This window comes from Heteronotia binoei, chromosome 5 (genome assembly GCF_032191835.1).
Source record: "Heteronotia binoei isolate CCM8104 ecotype False Entrance Well chromosome 5, APGP_CSIRO_Hbin_v1, whole genome shotgun sequence".
NCBI classification, from domain to species: domain Eukaryota; kingdom Metazoa; phylum Chordata; class Lepidosauria; order Squamata; family Gekkonidae; genus Heteronotia; species Heteronotia binoei.
Genome location: NC_083227.1, coordinates 19,651,137 through 19,667,717, shown reverse-complemented (window position 1 = coordinate 19,667,717; position 16,581 = coordinate 19,651,137). Strand labels below are relative to the sequence as shown.

The 16,581-nt window shown below is 43.6% G+C and overlaps 1 protein-coding gene across 1 annotated transcript in view; it reads right to left on the bottom strand.

The window, feature by feature from the left end:
* Positions 1–15,250: 15,250 nt before the first annotated feature.
* The window catches only part of LOC132571804 (uncharacterized), a 41,143-nt gene continuing 39,812 nt past the window's right edge, over positions 15,251–16,581 (bottom strand). Inside the window, 1 exon segment of the mRNA XM_060238597.1 lies at positions 15,251–15,773. Within this exon segment, the coding sequence (XP_060094580.1) occupies positions 15,256–15,773 (518 nt within the window). The 3' untranslated portion in view covers positions 15,251–15,255.

Here is a 16,581-nt window from a genome sequence, read left to right as displayed (position 1 = left end):
TCTTCCACTCTTGGTTAAAAAGTTCTAAATCACAGTCTCTTAATTTTCTTGTTAATTTGTCCATTTCACTCCATGACATAACTTTCATAATCCAGTCCCATTTTTCTGGTATTTTTTCTTGCTTCCACAACTGCGCATACAATGTCCTAGCAGCTGAGAGCAAGTACCATATTAATGTTCTATCTTCTTTTGGAAATTTTTCCATTTGTAATCCCAGCAGAAAAGTCTCTGCCTCTTTATTGAATTCATATCCCAGGATCTTAGATATCTCTTGTTGAATCATTTGCCAAAACATTTTAGCTCTTTCACAAGTCCACCACATATGGTAGAAAGAACCTTCATGCTTTTTACATTTCCAGCACCTATCTGGCATCTTATTGTTCATCTTTGCTAATTTTTTTGGAGTCATATACCATCTATACATCATCTTAAAACAGTTCTCTTTAATACTATGACATGTTGCGAGTTTCATGGAATTTTTCCACAGATATTCCCAAGATTCCATCTTTATTTCTTTATTTACATTAATTGCCCATTTTATCATTTGAGATTTCACTACTTCATCTTCTGTAGCCCATTGTAAAAGTAATTTGTACACTTTTGAAATTAATTTCTCATTATCTCCAAGCAGAACTCTTTCCATTTCTGTTTGTTCTTTCCTTATTCCTTCAGCTTTGATATCATTCTCCATCAAACTTTTTATTTGTTGCATTTGAAACCAATCATATTTATAGTTTAGTTCTTCTGCAGTTTTCAATTCTATTTTCCCGCTTTGTATTTTTAGTAACTGGTTGTATGATAGTTGTTTTTCCTTGACTGTTTTGGCCGTTAACTTTATCACTTCAGCCGGCACTATCCATAAAGGTCTCCTCTCATCACCATATTTCTTGTACTTTATCCACACATTTAATAAGCTACTCCTTATATAATGGTGAGAGAAAAGACCGTCCATCTTCTTTTTTCCATAGTACAAATATGCATGCCAGCCGAATTTTTTTCCATGGCCTTCTAACATTAGAAGTTTTTTATTTAATAACGTTATCCATTCTTTTAACCATACTAAACAAATTGCTTCATGATACAGTTTCAAATCTGGTAATTGGAATCCACCTCTCTCTTTCGCATCTATCAGGACTTTCATTTTAATTCTAGGTTTCCTCCCGGCCCACACGAATTCCGAAATTTTTCTTCGCCATTTATCAAATTGCTTAGCATCTTTCACAATGGGGATGGTTTGAAACAGATACATAATCCTTGGTAAAATATTCATTTTTACTGCAGCTATTCTACCCAACAGTGACAAATTGAGCTTGTTCCACTTTAGCATATCTTCTTCTATTTTACGCCATAGCTTTTCATAATTGTTCTTAAACAAATCAATATTTTTCATTGTTATCTCTACCCCTAGGTATTTTACCTTAGAGGTAACTTCACAACCCGTTAGTCTTTGTAGTTCTTGTTGTCTATTTTTCTGCATATTCTTACATAAGATTTTTGATTTTTCTTTGTTTATATAAAGTCCCGCCAACTCCCCAAACTCTTGTATTCTCATTAACAACAAAGGTGTAACTTGTAAAGGATTTTCATTTATAAACATTATATCATCTGCAAATGCTCTGTATTTATAGGTAAATCCTTTTATTTGTAGTCCTTCTAAATCTTTTTCTTCTTGAATCTGCATTAGTAAAATTTCAAGAGTCATTATAAACAGCAATGGCGAAAGCGGGCAGCCTTGTCTGGTACCTTTACTAATTTTCATTTCATCTGTAAGATCTGCGTTGATGCACAGCCTTGCACTTTGTTCAGAATATATTGCCTTTATCATTCTTATAAAACTTTCTCCAAGCTCCATTTTTTCCATCACTGCAAACATAAAGTCCCAATTTAAATTGTCAAATGCTTTTTCTGCATCCGCAAAGAATAGCGCTACTTCCTTTTCTGGATGTCTTTCATAATATTCTACAATATTTACAACAGTTCTAATATTGTCTCTTATTTGTCTTTTGGGAAGAAAACCGGCTTGGTCCTCTTTTATAAAATTTATCAAATATTGCTTAAGACGTTCTGCCAGAATTCTTGTAAATATTTTATAATCATTGTTCAAAAGTGAAATTGGTCTGTAATTTTTCACATTCGTAACATCTCTTTCTTCTTTAGGTATCAAAGAAATAACAGGTATCAAAGAAATAATAACGGGGAGGAAAATGGCGAGCTGAGTTGTCTCTCGTAACGGGAGCAAGCTGAAGGTCTTGTTCGGGGTAGTGGAGGGCAAACCAAAGCCCACTGCCTACCTTTCTCAGTGAGAGAAAGGTCCAAGACTTGCACTAAAAACTTTAGAAGAGATTTACCTTGGCTGAAAAGGAGCTTTGGAGAAGGGTCCTTTGAGGCTTTGAGGAGTCTCAGAAGTTTGCAAAATTATCGTCTGCAAGATCTCTCAGAGCCATTGATTTGGCATAAGCTCGTCACGATCCTAACCTTCTGGGACATTTTTAAACAACTAAAGTCTTGGAAGACCAGTGGAACTTGGATAAACAGAGGAAAAAAGGTACAGAAACTCTTCTTTCACTCCGGAGCTATTTACAGACTAAAGAGACGTTTTAAAGGTGGAAATAAGGGGAAAATATAAAACTTGCAAGTAGAAGAAGGGAAGGGTGAAGTTTGGACTATTTTGACATAAAAGACAGTGTTAAAAACTGCTAAAAATTGAAGAGAAATCATTGTTGTGTCTACTTACGATTTGTGGAATGTAAACAACCATACTGCGCAGGAATATACTGGAACAGTCCTCTAACTCTACTGAGCAAGACAGGAAGTGCGTCAAGCAATCTATAAGGTTGAAGGTGACAGAGACAGGAAGCAGTAAAGAAAAAAGCCTACTCTACATCATAGAGAAACATCGGCAGCCATTGCTGGGAGGTCCAATTTAAAACATCGTTTTAAAAAGATTTGGGACTTTAAAAAGTGACAGAAACGACAGGGAAAAGGGTAAGAAGATAAGAACTATTGACTACATTATTGGTGGGCTCCTGGGGTGATTTTAAAAGGGGAAAAAAAATCTTTAAAAGGAGAAAAAATCGCGGCCGCCATTTTGGATTTTTTAAAGACTTTTTTGTTAAATATCTTTGCTTTGGGGGCTCAGAAACCAGCGAAATTGGGCTTGCTGGAAAGGGCAAGCCCTGCTCTATTGAACCTGACTGTCAGATTTTAAATTGGTGAGGTCAAAAATTTCGTCATTTTTTTTAAAGGGGAAAAATTCTTCAAAAATTTATATCTGGGCCTGGGAAGCTCAGAAGAAAATAGAACAAAGTTTAATTGAGAGAGAAAATTTAGACCTTCTGAACTTGGTAGTCAAACTTGCAAATTGTGCGACGGAAATTTTTGGTATTTTAATTGCATCCCCCTTGCTCTTTGCTTAAATGTCAGAGCCCAGGCAGCTCCGAACAAGAGCCCTTTCATTAGAAAAAATGCAAGACCAAATGGAGGCTATGGAAGCCAGGATTATGAAAGGAGTTAAGAAAATGATGGAAGAGTTGAAGGAAGAACTTACTACAGTGATTAAAAAAGAAGTGGATGACCTCAAAAACCAAATTGGGAAAATAGACAAGAAAGTACAGGAGGTGGAGGAGAAAGTTAAAACACATGATACCACCTTGCTGAAAGTACAAGAAAAAGTGACGATTCACGACTGCAAATTAATGGAAAATCAGCTACGTTTGAGAGGAGTACCTGAGGAAGAGAATGATGATTTGAAAGGATATATAACAAACATAATCGCAGAATTCTTAGAAGAAGACCCTGATAAGACTAAAAGCATGTATGATCACATGTATAGAGTCAACTCGTTATATGCCAAAAAAAATAACTTACCAAGAGATGTGGTTGTAAGATTCATGACAAAGGAAATGGTGGGAAGGATTATGAAGAGAAACTTTGAACAATCATTGATAGTAAGAGGTAGCAGAGTGAGAATTATGAAGGAGCTACCGAAAGAAGTGATAAATGACAGGAGAACATATAAAAAGTTGACAGAAAAATTGAAAGACAATGGCACAAGGTATAGATGGATAATCCCCGAGGGTGTGAGCTTTGAACTTCAGGGGAAGAGAGTCACGATCACAAATGCCCGAGAACTGAGGAGATTTTTTGAAGAAAATAAAGAATTTGCACCATGATGGATTACAAACTATTGTCTTGGAATGTTAATGGACTAAATTCACCACAAAAAAGAAGGGCAACTTTTCATTGGATTAAAAAGCAAAATTGTAATATAATTTGTTTGCAAGAAGTCCACATTAAACAAAAGGATTATAAATTTTTATGGAACAAACAATTGGGAAGGGAATTTTTTTCGTTAGCTGACCAGAAAAAAAGGGGAGTAGTTTTTTATATTAAACAAGACCTGGAGCCAAAATTGGTATTTAAAGATAAGGATGGAAGATTTGTAGCAGTGGAAATAACATCAAATGGGAAAAAAACGCTGTTATTGGGACTATATGCACCTAATGGTGCAAAAGATGTTTTTTTTAAAGACATTACACAACAACTAGATGAGTTGACCTACGATCAAATACTCTTAATGGGAGATTTTAATGGAACAGTTGAGAACTCATTGGATAGATCCGGAGGGGAAAAAAATAGTGGAAAAGAAGGAAAATTGCCAAAGTCTTTTTTTGAATTAGTAAAACAGGAAAATTTGGAGGACATATGGAGAAAGTTTAACCCTGAAGTGCGGGACTATACTTTTTTTTCTGCAAGACATAAGACATTTTCTAGAATTGACATGCTATGGGGAACCAGAGATTTAGGCCTCATAACAAGAAAGATAGAGATTTTGCCTAAAATTGGCACTGACCATAACCCAATAATGTGGATTACAAAACTGTCCAAAAGATTGAGAAGATGGAGATTGAATGAAGACTTGCTACAGAACAAAGAAACAGTGACTTTCCTAGGAAAAGAAACTAAAGAATTTTTCCAAGTGAATGATAAAGAAGATATCGATTTTCAGACGGTCTGGGATGCTTATAAAGCAGTAATGAGAGGGTTGCTGATTACTTTGAACAATAAAGATAAAAGGGAAAAAGAAAAACAACTACTGGATATTCAAAATGAAATAAAGAAAAAAGAAAGAGAGCTGAGGAAAAGACCAGGGAAAAAGAAAATTCTAAGGGAAATTTCAATATTGCAAACTCAACTAAGACATTTATTAAACAAAGAAGTAGAATGGAATTTGAAAAGGCTCCAGCAAAAATCGTTTGAAGGAGCAAATAAGACGGGGAAATACTTGGCGTGGCAGCTGAAAAAAAAAGAGGGAAAATAAAATAATTAATAGAATTGTGATAGATGAAAGAGACGTAGTTACTCAAGAGGGAATAAAAAGAGAATTTTTTAAGTATTATGCCAAGCTGTTTAAAGGTGCTGAAGTAAAGAGAAAAAAGATAGATGAATATCTACAGAAAATAAAAATTGAGCCATTAACTGAGAATATGAGAAAAATTTTGAATGACCCAATTGAAAAAATAGAAATTGAGGCAGCAATCAACGTGATGAAAAATGATAAAGCTCCCGGGCCAGACGGTTATACAGCCAAGTATTTTAAAATGTTTAAAGATGAATTAATACCAAAATTACAGAAGCTGATGAATGCAATAAGAGTCAAAGGGAAGGTACCAAATACATGGAAATCCAGTTCCTTCTTGACCCAAAGCAGGTCTGTAATGTGGTTCTGGTCCACAAGCCAGACAAACATGATGCCAGCTGAAAGGTTGAGAAGCGTCCATCTTTCTGCTCCTGGGAATGAAGATATCTGAGCACAGAGAGGTGGTGTGGGCAGTGCCATAAAAATTCCTTCACTCTTTTGGCAACCTTTAAAAGTCCTGTTATAAGGAAATAAGCATAAGGAAATAAGGATGACCCAGGAAACCTCCAACACAAATAAATGGCTTGTCTGTTATTCCTCAGAGCCAGACAGCAGAAACACGAAGGTTAGAGGCTAAGCACTCCTCTTGTTGTGAATGTGTGGTATAACCTGTAAACTGATCCCACATTTCTGACTCTTAACAAAGTTTCTATTTTTCTTTAATTAATTGCTAAGGCCATCAAAGTCAACCAGTCCCCTGACCACTTGATGGATGCCCATCCATGGTTGACACTAAGAGAGAAATCTATCACTTTTGGGAAGCTTCAAAGGAACCAGTTTTGGGAAAACAAGGCCATAAAGTCATTTGGCCAGTGTAATTAAAATGCCTATGTTGGGGTATGGATCTATGATACGAATGGTCTCTGATTGGATATTACACATATGACACCCCAATTTTCCATTGGTGTGATGCTCTGCCCCCTCATTGGGTAGGTTAATTGAGTGATGTGACGTAATTTACCCTAGAAAACAGACAACCCGACCTGTCAGGCTTAGCGTAGGAGCAGGGGGTCCTGAGAGCAGAAGAAAAAAGGAAGGAAAAAGGGAATCCCTTCATCCTCTCCTTCCTCCACCCCCTTCCTACCCTCACCCCCCCCCCCCCCGCTTCCTCTCAAGAGAAATCTCCCTCCAGAGGTCTTGCATTTCCTCTGACTGAGTCTACCCTGCAAAGATATAGGTATTGTATCACCTTCCCCCATCCATAGTGATTCAGCTAACCTCTTTGTAATTCCTCTTGTATGCTTGAAATTGTTTGATTGAGATGTAACTATCTGAAACCCTATGCCATAATAAAATCCATTATTAACCAAAGGATTTTCAGTGGTCTATCTCCGTAGACAAAGACATAGATCCTATACACCTCACCTCTCGTAGGCCTACCATTTTGAGCTAAGAAATATTAATATTCCCCAATAAAAAGTTGTTTGAGGTGTAACAGAGAAAGAGGCTGAGGAAGAATTAGCTATTGAAACCGTGAGGAGCCCTTTTAAAAGCAGTTCCTTATTCTCTCCGCACCATCACAAGTGGAACACTAAGAAATTAAAGATTGTACCCATGCCTTCATTAAGTCCTATTTGAAGAGGCTATCATTCTTTGTGACTGTTGAGAGACTTTGTGGGGAAAATGTCAAGAATGTTCAGTGTTCCTTTAGTTCTGTTTTTGTTTAACTTTACTAAAAATGGATATTTACATGCCTGGCGTGAAAGCTTTATTGCTTCCGGTGGTTATCTTACATTGCTTATTCTCCACAGTTGCTGTGCGGTTGTGGGGAACCCAGGCCCAACTGTTTAAAAAGCATACCTCAAGCTTGGCAGCCCCACATCCTGTGCTCTTATATGCTGGACTGTGATTCTTTTAACCTGCGAAAAAACATTTCCATGGTTTTGCATGCTGATTCATGGCCCACCTGCTCTATATTAGGACTGTTTGCCATTCCATCTCACTGTCTGATGAACACTGCCCACAAAAGCTTACATTCTGAATAAAACTCTGTTGGTCTTAAAGGCGCTACTTGACTCCTGCTTTGTTCTGCTGCTTCAGACCGACACGGCTGCCCACCTGGATCTATAATCAAGCAATTGTCTTTGATGGGGGAACTCTCTAGTTCTTTTCATTGCAGAGTTATAAAGGGAGCTCTGTCAAGATGTGTAGCTGAGTTAGGCTGCCTGTTGACCTAGAATCTAGTAGCGCCTTAAAGACTAATGAAATTTGTGGCAGGGCGTGAGCTTTTGTGCGTCACTTTTGACTTTTGAAGTGAGGAGTGGCTCCTGAAAGCTTTTACCCTGCCACAAATTTCTAGAGGAGTTACTGGACTTTTGCTCTTTTCTACTGATAAAGTGAACTGTATTGGCTTTTCATTAACTGTTTATGATTCTGGAAATAAAAGGACTAGGGAGTTATTTTTTTTTTTTTTACAAAAATGAAATCTGAGAAGTTGTGCATTATTACTATAGCTGGGGTATAAATAGTTTAATATTTTGATCTAGCTGTTACCAATTTTTTAAATAGCCCTCCAATAGGAAGGGCATGACCTGGATAGCCCAGACTAGTCCAAGATCAGAAGCACATCTGGGTTGGTCCTGGTTAGTTCTTGGACGGGAGACCACCAAGGAATCACTAAGCAGCATCACTGTGCAGAGGCAGACGATGACAAACCACCTCTGTTCATCTCTTGCCTTAGGGAATGGCCTGCTCAGAGCATTAAGACGAGGAAACTGCACATGTGCAGAACTTCAGTGTAAATTAAGAAACGAGAAAACCCAGAATATTGAGTCCTGCCCATATCAGTGCCAGTGCAGAAGTCTCATTCCCTGCACCTCCCCACTGCATGTTCACAAATGACACCCACAATGTGTGTAGAATGAGGACAAGAGCACGCCAGCTCTGGCCTGCAGACCCTGCCCTCTTAGGCTTCGCAGCACCCGGAGGGGCTTTCCTTCTCTCTCCGGTAACACCCACCACCCCCACCTGATCTTTGTGCGGAATTGCCCAGTGGGAGGGTCAGGACTCCCAGCTTCCCTTCCAAGTTCTGAGGCTGTCTTGCCTCTGCAACTTCCACAGCCCCAGCCTGGCCTACCATGGGGACAGTTTAATGCTTTGGGCACCCTTGGAGGAGTAGCCGCTTGCCAATAGCCTGCCTTCTCCCCGGCATCACTTTTAAAATAGTGTGTTTGAGACAGTGGGAGGTCTGTTGGTACACAGATCCACAGCCAGCATCAAGTTATAAAATATTTCTTTAACATTTTTACAAGCATACTTTTAGCACAGCACCAAATTGAGCAAGGGATTCCAAAAGAAATGCTCTAAAGCACAAATCCTTGGCCCTCTCACAATACATGCCCTATCAGTTCTTAAAATATAGAACACGTTCATTAGCATAGACATTCTGGATTTAAACAGAGTAGCCAGTACTTTGACGCTTGTTCCAACTCCTCCACGCAAATACATGGTGAAGAGCTGCCTCCTTACGGATCTCAGCGAAGAGTTCTCATGGATGCAGCATCCCACAGAACAAAGACCTCCTTCCTCCTGCAAGGAGTTTTTCTCAGTCTTTTTCTCCACCTGCTGACCAGATCAGTGAAGCAATTCCTGCAGTCTCCAAAATTTCCCTTTCTGTACCACTCTCAAGCACATTGTTCTCCAGACCTCTGTTTCCTGCTTAGAGAAGGGAAAAAGCTTACCTGGCCCATTATCTCTCCTGCTATATCTATTAGTATTTGTATGAAGGTAAGCTGAGTTCCTTCCGGGAAGCAGATGAACTGACACGCCACCCCCACCCCACTCTCTGTTCAGAGGGAGGGGGGAGGAACCTGTTAAAATGCAAAGTGAAGGTTTGGCTCAGCTCACCCCCCCAGGAAAAAAATGTATTTCTTTGCACCTTGGCTTCATTTTTGCCTCTTCTTCTCCTTTGCTCCCCATCTTCAGTCTCTTGTCAAGTCATGAGGCTTCTTCCTTTACGATGTTACCCCCCCCCAAGCACTTCCTCTCTGCCCAAAGTTTGGTTCATGCTCTTGTCACCTCTCCCCTTGCAAACTTCTCTGCTCTCACTCTGATCTTCCAGAGTACCCCTCAAGCCCCTTTCCTTCTGCCCGGCACTCTGCTTTCCAGGGCTGGATTAACAAATAGGCCAAGTAGGCATTGGCCTAATGAGCCCCCACACCTTTAGGGGCCCTGGGCTGGTTTGTCTCTCTCTGCCTCTCCCCTGCAGCTTTGCCAAAGGGGCTTTTGAGGAGGTGCCTGCAGGAGAGATTAGGAGATAATTACCGGGGGGGGGGGGAGGTTTTGATTACCTAGGGGCCTCCACAGGATTTAATCTGGCACTGCTGCACTCCAAATCCTCCACCTATTCCCTTCATTCTCAACAAGTGACATCACTCCTTAAATCCCTCTATTTCCTGTCTGTTCGCAGATCCTGCCCTTCAAAGCCGTCCATGGTCTCCCCTCAATCTGTATGTCTCTGCTCTTATATCCAAAATCTTTTATAAACAGAAAATTGTAGGAGATGAAGAAACTTGGAACTTATTTACATTTTTAATTTACAGGTTTTTTTATTTTAAACTTTAATTTTAAAAAATTGTGAGACTAAGCAATAAAAATTGTGAGAATACTACTTGATCCTTTTAGCTGGAGGTGCCAGGGACAAGATCCTCACATGACCATTTCGACTTGATCCTTTCAGCTGGAGGTGCCAGGGACAAGATCCTCACATGACCATTTCGACTTGATCCTTTCAGCTGGAGGTGCCAGGGACAAGATCCTCACATGACCATTTCGACTTGATCCTTTCAGCTGGAGGTGCCAGGGACAAGATCCTCACATGACCATTTCGACTTGATCCTTTCAGCTGGAGGTGCCAGGGACAAGATCCTCACATGACCAGTTCTACTTGATCCTTTCAGCTGGAGGTGCCAGGGACAAGACCATGAGCATGTGAGAAAGATGCTCCGCCACTGAGCTAGGGCTCCCACCCCATGGCTGTCAAAGTAGAATAGGAAGGATGGATGGCAGCAGACCACTTCAGCAGGAGCCAATTTTTAGAAACTGTAATTGGCTCTTCTTCAGCTTTTACACGTGGTTAATTTACCCCTGCCAGGCTCTGAGGAGCACACTGCGCAGGCGCTGTCCATGTTCACATTTCCTGGGTCTGTAACAGACCTGGGGAAGGTGAAACTGGCTGGGCAGCATTTGCGCTCCATGGAGCCTTCTTCCCATTGGGGAAGGCAGACTCCAGGGAGGACACACGCTACTTGTGGGGAGAGGGGGTGCCTGGCGATGTACACTAGTCCAGGTCTACTTGGCCTACTCCCTGCTTGGCCTACTCCCATGCACCGGCCATGTTTGCATCCTCCAAGAACTCTTCCCTACCTGTTCTGCCCCTTATGCCTACAGCTGCCTCCCAAGAACACTTACATGCTACCATCTCTCTCCCTTCCCTCCTTTTCTTCGACCTCTTGGGCACAACTTCTTAGCTCCATTTCCCTGCAGAAGAATGTCTATTCTTCCAATTTCTCCCTGCTGCCACCTTCTACTCCTACTTCATGGCAAGGATTGCACTGCAAGCTCATCAGGCAGAGACCTGTTTTCCTGTACTTTGCCAAGTGCCATGCCCAAAGATAGCACTTTGAAAATAAACGTATAAAAAAGCAAGGACACGTGTCCGTTCATCTGTCACTGGCAAGCATAACATATCAGAAAAAAGGACAGGAGGCTCAGAACATCTAGAGCCAAAAATGAAGGGAATCCAGAAATCCTAGTCTGGGTAGGTCCAGAAACTCTGTTCTTCGCAAATGGACCCAAAGGGTTTATGAGGAACCAAGAAAATGGAATCAGCACAGACAGGGAGGGTGGAAAACATCTTTCCAAAACAATGGCGAATTTAACATTAACAATAGGTAAAATTATTGAGAGGGCAGTGGCGTTGCAGCTGCAGAGGTTTCTTGATGACGCTTCCGTCCTAGACCCGTGCCAGTCTGGTTTCCGGCCAGGCCATGGGACGGAGACGGTGTTGGTCGCCTTGGTGGATGACCTCCAGCGGCAACTGGATCGAGGCGGCATCGCGGTGCTGATGCTGTTAGACCTGTCGGCGGCATTTGATACAGTCGACCATCAGCTACTGACCCGTCGCCTCGCCGACATAGGGGTTAGGGGGCTGGCCTTACAATGGCTTTCCTCCTTCCTCAAGGGTCGGGGACAAAGGGTGGCGATCGGGAGCGAGCGGTCCCAGAGGCGCACACTAGACTGTGGGGTGCCCCAGGGAGCAATTCTCTCCCCGATGTTATTTAACATCTATATGCGCCCCCTTGCCCAGATTGCCCGGAGGTTTGGGCTGGGTTGCCATCAATATGCAGATGACACCCAGCTCTACCTGCTAATGGACGGCCGACCTGACTCCGCCCCAGGGAATCTGGATCAGGCATTGCAGGCTGTGGCAACGTGGCTTAGACTGAGTGGGCTGAAGTTGAACCCGACGAAGACAGAGGTCCTTTGTGTGGGCCGCGGCACTCTGGGGAAGGAAATACCTCTCCCGGTCTTTGACGGTGCGCCATTGAAAGCAGCGCACCAGGCAAAGAGTTTGGGTGTTTTACTGGAGCCTTCATTATCAATGGAGGCCCAGATAGCAGCCACTGCCAAGTCAGTGTTCTTCCATCTGAGGCGGGCAAGGCAGTTGGCCCCTTTCCTAGAGCGTCGGGACCTAGCAACAGTGATTCATGCGATGGTCACCTCAAGATTGGACTACTGTAATGCCCTCTACATGGGGCTGCTTTTGTGCCGAACCCGGAGGCTGCAGCTAGTGCAGAACGCGGCGGCTAGGTTGTTGTTAGGACTCCCGAAGTGGGAGCATATACAGCCGGGGCTATGCGGACTGCACTGGCTGCCGGTCATGTACCGGGTTCGCTACAAAGTGCTGGTCATTACCTTTAAAGCCCTATATGGCCGAGGACCGGCCTACCTGAGGGACCGTCTTTCCCCATATGAGCCCCAGAGAGCACTGAGGTCAGCCGGGAAAAATAAACTGACTACCCCTGGGCTGAAAGAAGCTAAACTTCAGAACACTCGTGCACGGGCCTTTTCCATCGCGGCCCCATGCCTATGGAATCAGCTCCCGGAGGAGGTGCGGGCCCTGCGGAGTCTTGACCAATTCCGCAGGGCCTGCAAGACCACCCTTTTTAAGCTGGCTTTTATGGACTGCTGATTTATGATGGTTAAATAAGGGACCCGCCAACATGATTCTGTTTATTGATTTGCTTTTATATAAACTGAACTGAATTGTTTTTAAATAATGTTAATTTTAATGTCTGTATACCTATTATATTGTATACCTATGTATGTTGTTAGCCGCCCTGAGCCTGCTCCGGCGGGGAGGGCAGGATATAAATAAAAAATTTATTATATTATTATTATTATAACAGCTTTCCTGACCTACCAAAGCATCTTGAGATCCAGGTGCCAATCCCAACCGCACCATGGAAGCTTCCTCGGTGACTTTGGGCCAGTCACACACTCTCACCCTAGCCTAGCTCTGAAGGTTGTTGTTGTGAGGATAAAATGGAAGGCCTATTTTTCCGCTTGTGTTCACTGTGCATGTCCATTGGGTTTTCTTTGTCGTTCTGTATTGATTTTCCTCCTTTCAGCACTCCGTTCACTTTGTGGTTGCCGTTTCCCCCAGGGTTTTCTGAGAGTGCTTTCATGAGGATTTTTCTCTTGCTTTGCTTCCAGGTCAAAGTTAAATCAAAAGCATACAGATTCCCTCAGATACCACCCCCCACAAACCTTTTTACTGCCCCCTGAAGGTCACCTCCCCCACATTGAGGTTGTTCCATCAAATCTGCACCTTCTGCCATCATCTCCCACACATTGGTACACAAATTCCATTTTCCATTTGTTTTTAAAGTTTGAAATTTTTTGGACAAGTGGCATGAGACTAGCTATGAAAGACTATCACTAGTCTCAGATCACTGAACGAAAAAACATTAATATTAGGTAGTCTTTCAGATTATTTAATTATGTCTCGTGATCATGATTACTGGTTTCCCCCCTTGTTGTTAGTCTAGTTTGGTTTTAAATTATTTGTAATCTGTTTTGTATTTACTGTTTTCTTTTATCTTGATCTTAAGACCATTGGTCAAAGAAGCTAACAAATAAAAGCAAAGGAAAAATGAAGACAATGGGAGAGGGGAGTTTAAGAAGTGCTCACGTGTATCAGGGTGAAGGCAGAAGAGGGAGTGGAAGAAGGAAGGAGAACCATCGTTCCCCCTCACCACTGCACCAATGAGGTAGGAGATGGCAGCACATTAGGCTGACACGGTGGCAGTTCAACAGTCAGCACAGCAAACAACGAGGGTAAGATAGGATTCCTTCCCTGCAAGTGTCATGGAGCCCTTACTTGTCATCACCAGATCTTCCAGAAATGTAGGTGACCTATTAGTATGAGCTGAGAGCCAGTGCATTGCAGTGTGGTAGACTTAAAGTGATGAGGCCTGAGTTCAAGTTCCTGCTCAGCTATCGGATTGCCAGCCTCCAAGTGGGGCCTGGAGATCACCCAGAATTACAGTTAATCTCCAAACAACATAAATCAGTTTCCCTCGAAAGAAGGGCCACTGAGAGGATGGCTATGGCATCATGCTCCCGCCAGTCCTTCCTCTTCCCAGACCCCACCATCCCCAGCTCTGCACTCAAAATCTTCAGGATGAAGCTCACTCACTCTTGGACTGCCTTCCCTCATGGGGGCGTGGGTAGGAGAGAAAACAGGAGCACCCAGTTCCTTGGAAACACAGAGGAGAGAAGAGGAGACTGGAGTTATACCTTCCCTTCACTCAGAGAGCCTTACAATCTCCTTTCCCTTCCCTCCCCACAACAGACACCCTGTGAGGTAGGTGGGGCTGAGAGAACTCTGACAGAACCCTTGAGGGGAACAGCTCTGACAGAGTTATGGCGACCCAGGGTCACTCCAGCAGGTGCATTTGGAGGGGTGGGGAATCAAACCTGGTTCTCCCAGATTAGAGTCCATGCATTTAACCACTACACTAAAGGAAAGCAAGATGGCTGCGTGAATGTGAAAGGGCTATAACGGTTTGAACAGAGACACAAAAACAACAGGAAGAGCAACCGCAATGCAAGCATAGCCCAGCAGGACCCTGGTTATGCAAATCCACCTCTGGATTTTTCTGTCCAACTGCAGAGTTGGGGATGGGACAAGTCAATAAATGATGGCAACCTTTATGACTTGCCCGGCAGTTATGAAATGGCTTCACCCACCTCCCCCCGCCCCCACCAAAGAAAACTGCGGAATTCAAGCAGCAGACTTTTCAACAAAACATCACTTTATAATAAACATAACATCTTTTCAATCTCTGGCATAACTGAAACACAAGTGGTATCTGAACACAGCTACCTTGGCAGGGACAGGATCTCCAGTGTCCATCAGAAAAGGCAGGCTGAACACAGGGCAAAACCTAGCAGATAGTGCCCAGTAAAGAAGAGAGGAAATCCCAAATAGTAACTGAAACATGCAGGACCTCGTCTTCCTCTGTAGGCTCTGCAGCAGTTCCTCTCTTGTGCTTGAGGAGAACGAAGGCTGGAGTGATCAAGTGGGGGGGGTGTCTGTTCAGAGCTCTCCTGTATCTTTTACAATGGGAAAGGCATTACTGTCACTTTAAGGAATAAGATACAAAGGGGGGGGGGAAGGAATGTTGGGAAATGGAGGGGAAATATTTCCATTTTACCCCAGTCAAATTTTGGTGGCTGGAGACAGGAGAGGTCTTCACAGGCCTTGAAAAAAGGAAGAATATTGAGAAATACTATTTTCTTCTTGATGGTCCTGGTGTGAAGAAAAGGTCCTAGGAAGAGATTTTGAGGTGGCCTTTTTTATACACCCAAAAGTAGGGCAAGAGAGTCTCTCCACGGAAGGAGGCTCCAGAGAACTCATAGAGAAGGGCTGCTCGGTCAGCATCAAAAAAGGCCACTCGACCCCCAGCATAGCTCAGGCATACTCGGATCCTCTTCAGCTCCCCAGTCACAGTCAGGGGAGGGTAATGTTCTTTTATATAAGCCCTGTGCATCCCTGACCACTTCCCCACAGCCCAGATCCCTTCCTCAGGAGTAAAAGTGAGGCCTCCCTTCCTCCTCACAGACTTTCTGGCCACCCCCACAATCCAGCTTTCCTCACTTCCCACAAGGACTTCCCAGAAATGGCAGCCTCCTGTGAATCCCTCACGGCCCAGCACAGCAGTATACATCTCAAATCTCTCCGGACCTCTGGGCAGAGCTTGAGGTTTTTCTCCTTCTCTCACGCTTTTCTGACCCTCAGACAGGATGAGCCATGAATGGGCTGTGTCTGGATCCAGAGTCACATTTGCTGTTGAGGGAAAATGAGACGACAAGAAATGAAACGGCATCAGCTGGGGGATTTCACCCACTGGCCTGTTTGGCTTCCTTCTCCTGCCAGTCATGGCCTCCTCCCACTAGGCTTCCCAACCCCCCGGCCTGGCAGGGGATCCTTGAATTTGCAGGCTCCTCCCCCACTCTCCAAAAATCCGGAAGCAATTGGGGGAGCGAGGGAGAACTGACAGCAACACTCCCAAGAGCTACCCAGCCTATGCTGGCTGCACCGACTACATGGGCGGAAGAGCACCACAGCGGTGGGAGCAACCCCCCCCCCCCCCGAGAGGAAATTCCGGAAGAGCAACAAGCGGTGGACAGTCCTCTTCAGGCAGCACCCCACCACGAGGAACCAGCCGCCCCGCCAGCCATGGCGGCCGCTCCAACTCCCCAAATAACCCCGAGGTCGACCAGGGAACGCAGGGCGCCAGCCTACTCGAAAGACTTTGTGTCCAGAACTAGGGGGGGAGGAGTGTTGTGTCTTGCATTTCAGTCCTGAAGTTACATCACAGCGAACGCTACAGAGGTGACCAGTGGAAGCCCACTGGTCCCCGGATGTAGCTCGCAAATACGCTCCGCCAATCACGATCTGTGGCAGGAAGTTTAACTGGCCAGGATTGGACCTGGCCAGATGGAGGGTTGTTCCGGGGTATGTATATAATCGGGACCTGGCCCGCATTTCCGCGCCTTGTGATGTACTTGTCAATAAAGCATGTTGCCTTCAACACGTCTCGTCACTCAGTACATTACAGGGGGGAGAACAGCAAGACTTCTTATGGAGCTCA